The following is a 6196-nucleotide window of genomic DNA, read 5'->3' on the forward strand; positions in this document are numbered from 1 at the left end:
CAAAAAAATAATAATAAAAAAAAAAATTAATAATAATAATAATAATAATAATAATAATAATAATAATATTAATAATAATAATAATAATAATAATAAAAAAAAAAAAAATTGAGGACATAAAAGTAAAAGTGAGCAAATATTGAGAACCTTAATTGTAATAAAATGTGGTGCAATTGTACAAATAATAATAATAATAATAATAATAATAATAATAATAATAATAATAATAATAATAATAATAATAATAATAAAAAAAAAAAAAATTGAGGACATAAAAGTAAAAGTGAGCAAATATTGAGAACCTTAATTGTAATAAAATGTGGTGCAATTGTACAAATAATAATAATAATAATAATAATAATAATAATAATAATAATAATAATAAATTGTGGAGATATAATTACGCTTAAATCTTTACAAGTTCTATATTTGACTAAAAAAATGAGTTTTTCGATATAAAAACTCATCAGCCGACATCTAGATAATATGCTCAACTTGTAACATTTTTATTTCTCTCTTTCCTTTGTCCCAAAGCATAATATTAATTTAATAATTAATGTAATTAATTAATTGAATCCATTGAGATTACAACAATACCAAAACACTTTACACACACGCAAACATTAATTTGTATTCACATGCGTCACTTTCCTAAAATTGACCCTTGAGGATTTCAAAGGTTAAAGTTGTAATTTCATTACCCACGTGAATGGTTGCACTTTTAAGAACAATTCTGAATAGGATTTTTGAATTTATTTTCTTCTAATATTAATAATTTTATTTTAAAAAATGAAATCAAATTCATCTAGTCTAGATTAAAATTAGATTTTTAATAATTTTTAATAAAAATTGGTGAAATGTGTAACTAAAAAATTGTGGGGTCCACAAATTATGCAACTTTGACTTATAATTTTTATTAGATTTTAATCTACATCAAACAGAACTTGGTATCGTACAACTTCGAATATGTCACATATCAATTTTCTTTTTCGAAAGTATATAAATTAAAGGAGCTAGTTCTCCAATATCCGCCATAAAAGGTACTTGATTATAACCTCGTTGTTTGATGTATGTACGATTTTTACTTTTGTTAACATAGTAACTAACTAACCTCCATCATATTACATAAACCAAATTTGATATAATTATAAGGAATACTCAATGAGTTTCAATATCCAATTGATTTTTTTGATAGACAATTTTTCTTTACATAATTAGCGCATACGTTCTAGAATACAAGTAGTTTTTTACTAGTCGCTCTAGAAGATACAAATGATATATTGACGGAGTTAAAGAATAGTTTAAAGTTAAGGAACGACAAAGGGAATGTATTGTTCACTAAGAGGACATCATTTTACTCTTAATGAAGTATGCCAATACCTCTATATCTCTTGAATAGGATTCTATTAAAATAGGCGGAATGGCTCTTCCCTCCTTCAAATTTGAGATGATAATTACCTTTCTAATTGTGTATGGATTAAAAAGAACGAATAAGGAAGTCATATTCACAACACACTTTTCATTAATCATGTTACATTTTAATGGCAATGCATGTCCTTAATATTTTCCTTTCTATGCTTATATATTCAACTTTTTTCATTACATTCTTCTATTTAAACCTTCAATTAATTAGTTCACCTTGTTTCTGACGACAGACATTCAAATATTTTATTAACATGGAAAAAATGTTTTGTCAAACTTTTATATTTAATGTCTATCTTGTTTGTTTAAAAGCGTTAAGTGAAAATACGTGATGGTATCCTAAAAGATCAAAATGTCCAGATAAATTTTATTCCACATAAAACCAAAACAGAATAGGAGAACGTGAACATCTTTGTATTCATTATAGAAGTCATCGTCATCTTCTTTCGATATATCATCAATAATATGAACTTTCGATAACAATGATACGTGTATTATAAATTGACGATAACTATGCAATAATTGTATAGAAAGAGTATTGAATTCAATAATGATCGAATTAGAAGGTATCAGTATCAATGATGACAAAGTCGGTGAAAGATGATGCTACCCGAAATTCAAACCTACTCTTCAAGTTAAATGTCAAAAGGGCTTTTTATCAATATCGAAGGTCAAAATTGTACCCCAGACACCCAACTTGTCCTTTAAATTAATCATAGATACACGGTTGAACTAGCGAACCGCCAAGAAAATGAAGTTTACCGAAACCGTGTGGCGATTTTGTTCCTATATTGGGTAGCTTTACCATTTCAACTTCCTTCTTAAAGCCTTCTTCACCAAGAAACATCATGAATTTGGCAACTTATCTGAATCTTTTCTTTCTTACGATCCCAATTGATGAGGATTCACAACACATTGTATAATCCAAATTACTTCTAGTTCAAGGGAATAGTTTCAAATTCAAAGCTTCCAATACCCAAGTGTTCTTTCTAAATTCCAAGGTTCTTCTTCTTGATTCTTTTGGGCCGAATTTATTTATTTTTTTTCTGGGTTTTTGTTCAAGAATGTGCTTGTGTTGATTTGGGCTATTAATTGTTTCTTTGTATCTATAATTACCCTTTTGTGTTTGTGCATATTTATTCTTTCATTTGCATAAATTCTTGGGTTTTGAATTTAATTCTCAATTCCGATATCTTGACTTTGAGTTTTGTTAAATATCTTGGATTTTTCCCCTTTTCCTAATTGGACTGCAGACCCAGTTAACTTTTGTCCCAAGGTTGTACGTTCTTTATCAATGGGATCAACTGATGGCTATACAGTGGGGTTTCAACATTCACCCCAAATCAAAACCCTTAAACTGTTTGATGAAAGTCCATATAATTCAAAAACTGAAAATCCGGGTTCTCGGGCTAATCTTGAAGATCAGTGTGAGCAAGTTTCTTTAGCTTCTAAATGTGAAAGCGGGATTTCTGGTATCGATAATGGGCAAGATACTCATATGTTCAAGAATGGCTTAATCAGAGTTCATGAAGAGGATAAGATGTATGGGATAATCAAGAATAAGTCTGTTTCTAGTTTGAGTAGTTGTGGATTGCACACTGAAGTTGAGGCCATACATAAGAAAGATTATTCCGGTGTAATGTGCCAAGCGAAGTTACAGTCCTTTTGTACATACGCACGAGCAATGGAGCAAAATTTCAGGGGCGGCGCCAATATGAAATACGCTTGGTATGGTGCTTCCAAGAATGAGCTCAACAACATTCTTTTACACGGTTTTGGCCATTCCATGAATATTGGAGTATATGGTGGTGGGATTTGTCTTTCTCCGGCTGATTACCCTATTGGAAGGTAAGGCTGTATGAAAGTATTCAGAATTTTTATTTTGCTGAATTGGAGTATTGTTTTGAGGTTTAGTTTTTGTGCTAACGGGATTTTGCTTATGTAACAGTTTTCAATCCTCTGTTGCTGATGAAGATGGATTAAGGCATTTGTTAGTTTGTCATGTTCTATTGGGAAGGACAGAGATTGTTCAACCAAATTCAGGACAGTCTAATCCAAGTTCCGAGAAATTTGATTCTGGGGTCGACAATTTAGCGTGTCCTAAAAAGTATGTTGTTTGGAGCACTCGTGTGAATACTCATATCTTGCCAGAATACATTGTTAGTTTCAGATCTTCATCTGGTTTGGAAGGTGAGGAATACAAAACGATTTTTCTTTTTGGGAAGATAATTATTCGTTATGTGTAAATTCTTAAATGAAATTGGCAATCTTATACTTTCAGGTTATCAAAGAATTTCTCATCCTCTGAGAAGACCAAGTTCGAATTTCATTCCATTTCCAGCTCTCATAAAAGCGCTTTCGAAGTTCTTACCTCCCGATGCTGTCAAAACGATGGCTAAACATTATGGTGATCATAAAGTATGTATTTATACTCTACTCGTGTAAAATGGGGGCTTATATTTCATTGATGAAGATAAATTTCTCATGTCTCAAAGTTTAACCACAGGAGAAGAAGATGACGCGACTCAAATTGATCCAACGATTGAGAAATATAGCAGGGGACAAGTTGTTGTTTGTAGTCATAAAGTCTTACATGGACAAGGTATGACTTGCTGCATGAACTAAATCTCTTCTCTCTTTCGAATCTTCCGATTGCTTAGTTGTTGACGCTTGATGGCTCAGTCCTCGATGAATTGAAATTGTAGCAACTCCTTAGTGAAGTTTAATGATTTTTAAGAAGTGAGAACTGATGTTTTACGTCCATATGCAATATATTTTACCATAAACGGCATTTGTTGCAGATATCTGATGAAAAATAGGAAATGACATTGTTAAGCGCAAAAATTGTTAAGATTAATAATATTATCCATGCTAGGGGATATTGTCGTTGTACATCTGTTGATTATGTTGTTTCTTGTTAAATGTGTTTTGGTTAATTACATCACTGCTAGAGCCTTAATTTTTGGTGCAGTCTATCCTTAAAATAGGACGGGATAGGATTGTAAAAACTGTTGCAACTAATACTTATATTAACACTTTTCCGGGGATACAATTTTAGAAATTGCTTGATGAGTGAAGAAAAACTTACCATTCGGGGAGTTCTATGGTTTATATTATTATCCAGTTGCAAAATCTTCTTTGGTTCTAAAAATCCCGACTCCTGTGTTTCAGTTTGTTCTTGTTCTTGTTCAGATTCAGTTTCTGCTTTTTAACTTTGTTCTTTATTTGAGTATTATATTTCGTCCTCGAAACCAATTTTGCTTGGTTTCATAGTACTGACTAATGCATTAATGTTTGGTATTGGCAGATGAAAGCACCGCAAATTGGCTTCTCACGTAACTGTAACAATCGAGGGGTGAGCTCGGGCTTGCAGGAATGGATGGCGTCTTAGCGATAGGCATAACATAGCAGATACATTGACAAGGATACGACTAACATTCATAGACGTGCTTGATCATTCTTTTAGACAGTAGACATATCACATAAGTGGTACTTTGTTGCAACTTTTTCCTTCCAGATTTTTTAGTTGTAGTTGTAGTTGATCAGGACAAACCTGTTTTCATTCTTTGAAACACGACGACTAACAATCAAATACTATTGGTGCTATCCAATCTTGTAATGTTGGATTCATTTTGAGGTCTTTAATGAAAAAGCATATTCAGTTGTAGCGTCAAATCTTGTCCATTCGTTTATTTCTGTTACAGTATTTGTGAAGTCCTTGTATATCTGTCTTTCTGGATTGTTAGTTACCTTCTCTTTAACCCGTGCTCATAGATATTGAGCGCGAATGCAAACGAGTTAACATGGTAACGTGTATAAGGTTCAAGACCAAGGATAGGTCTCTGTCTTGCCAACTCGAAAAGTGGGCAACAGGGGCAAGTTGCCAACTAGCAACTATTAAAGGTTTCATTAAAGGATGAGGAACATGATGTCGTGCAAAAGGAATTGGACTTCATGGTAAAGTGGGACTGGCACAAGAAAAAATAATTTGCCCGAAATTGGCCCTACGTCAAAAGCGAAGCCTTTGAGTTTAACTTTTCAGCCCGTTTCCAACCGAATTAGACTACAAATTCGTAAAAAACGGACAACGCAAAAGGAATTAAACTTCATGGCAAAGTGAGACCGGCGTAAGAAAAAATAATTTGTAGGAAATTTGGAGTTGTCCGTTTTTGACGAATTTGTAGTCAAATTCGGTTGGAAACGGGCTGAAAAGTTAAACTCAAAGGCTTCGCTTTGACGTAGGATCAATTTCTGGCAAATTCTTTCGTTTAGGCCTTTTTTTCATTGATAATTCTTATTTTGAGTATATCTCAATCAAATAAATTCAAATTTACATTCCATTTGTTGGAGAATAATCCTAAAGATTATAACTATCAATTTCCGTCATTATCTTGATTTTTTTTCCATTTTTGGAAAAAAATCTTTATTATTATTATTATTATTATTTAATTTTCGAATTTTCTAGGTTTTTGCTATAAATACGTTGTAAGCCTCTTAAGGCCATAGATTGATTTGAATGAAATAAAACTTTTCGTAAGTTTTATTCTTTGCGAGATTTGTTCATCTTCCCTATAACTTCTGCTACGTCAGAACACAACATGTAATCTTTGTGAAATTTTAAATGACAAATTGAAATGTTGATTACAAATGAAAAGTGACACAATGTGTTACTTTTTCTGAATTTTAATAAAAGATGATGCAAATATTAGGCCCCGTTTGATTGCGAATGAAGTAAAAGAAAAGGAATTCCACCTAAGTTGGAAAACAAAAAACC

The 6196-nt window shown here is 31.8% G+C and overlaps 1 protein-coding gene across 2 annotated transcripts; it reads left to right on the forward strand.

Moving 5' to 3' along the window:
• The first annotated feature begins 2163 nt into the window (after positions 1-2163).
• On the forward strand, positions 2164-5097 carry LOC111368117 (probable inactive poly [ADP-ribose] polymerase SRO5). 2 transcript variants are annotated; one of them, XM_022989334.1, is made up of 6 exons: positions 2165-2423; positions 2676-3270; positions 3371-3612; positions 3704-3840; positions 3929-4024; positions 4730-5097. In XM_022989334.1, exons 2-6 carry the CDS (start codon positions 2717-2719, stop codon positions 4811-4813), a joined length of 1113 nt encoding a protein of 370 aa, XP_022845102.1. In that variant the 5' UTR covers positions 2165-2423; positions 2676-2716; the 3' UTR covers positions 4814-5097. The 2 variants fall into 2 exon arrangements, with proteins under 2 accessions (XP_022845101.1, XP_022845102.1); XM_022989333.1 differs by having other exon boundaries at positions 2164-3270.
• Positions 5098-6196: the final 1099 nt, after the last annotated feature.

Source organism: Olea europaea, chromosome 18 (genome assembly GCF_002742605.1).
Source record: "Olea europaea var. sylvestris chromosome 18, O_europaea_v1, whole genome shotgun sequence".
Classification (NCBI taxonomy): domain Eukaryota; kingdom Viridiplantae; phylum Streptophyta; class Magnoliopsida; order Lamiales; family Oleaceae; genus Olea; species Olea europaea.

What these genes read in the sequence shown, in the direction of transcription:
- LOC111368117 (XM_022989333.1), top strand. Translation starts at nt 2,717, where the DNA reads ATGGGATCAACTGATGGCTATACAGTGGGGTTTCAACATTCACCCCAA. An exon ending in ATCTTCATCTGGTTTGGAAG is followed by an intron (nt 3,613 to 3,703) that starts GTGAGGAATACA and finishes TTATACTTTCAG; the next exon opens with GTTATCAAAGAATTTCTCAT. An exon ending in AACATTATGGTGATCATAAA is followed by an intron (nt 3,841 to 3,928) that starts GTATGTATTTAT and finishes GTTTAACCACAG; the next exon opens with GAGAAGAAGATGACGCGACT.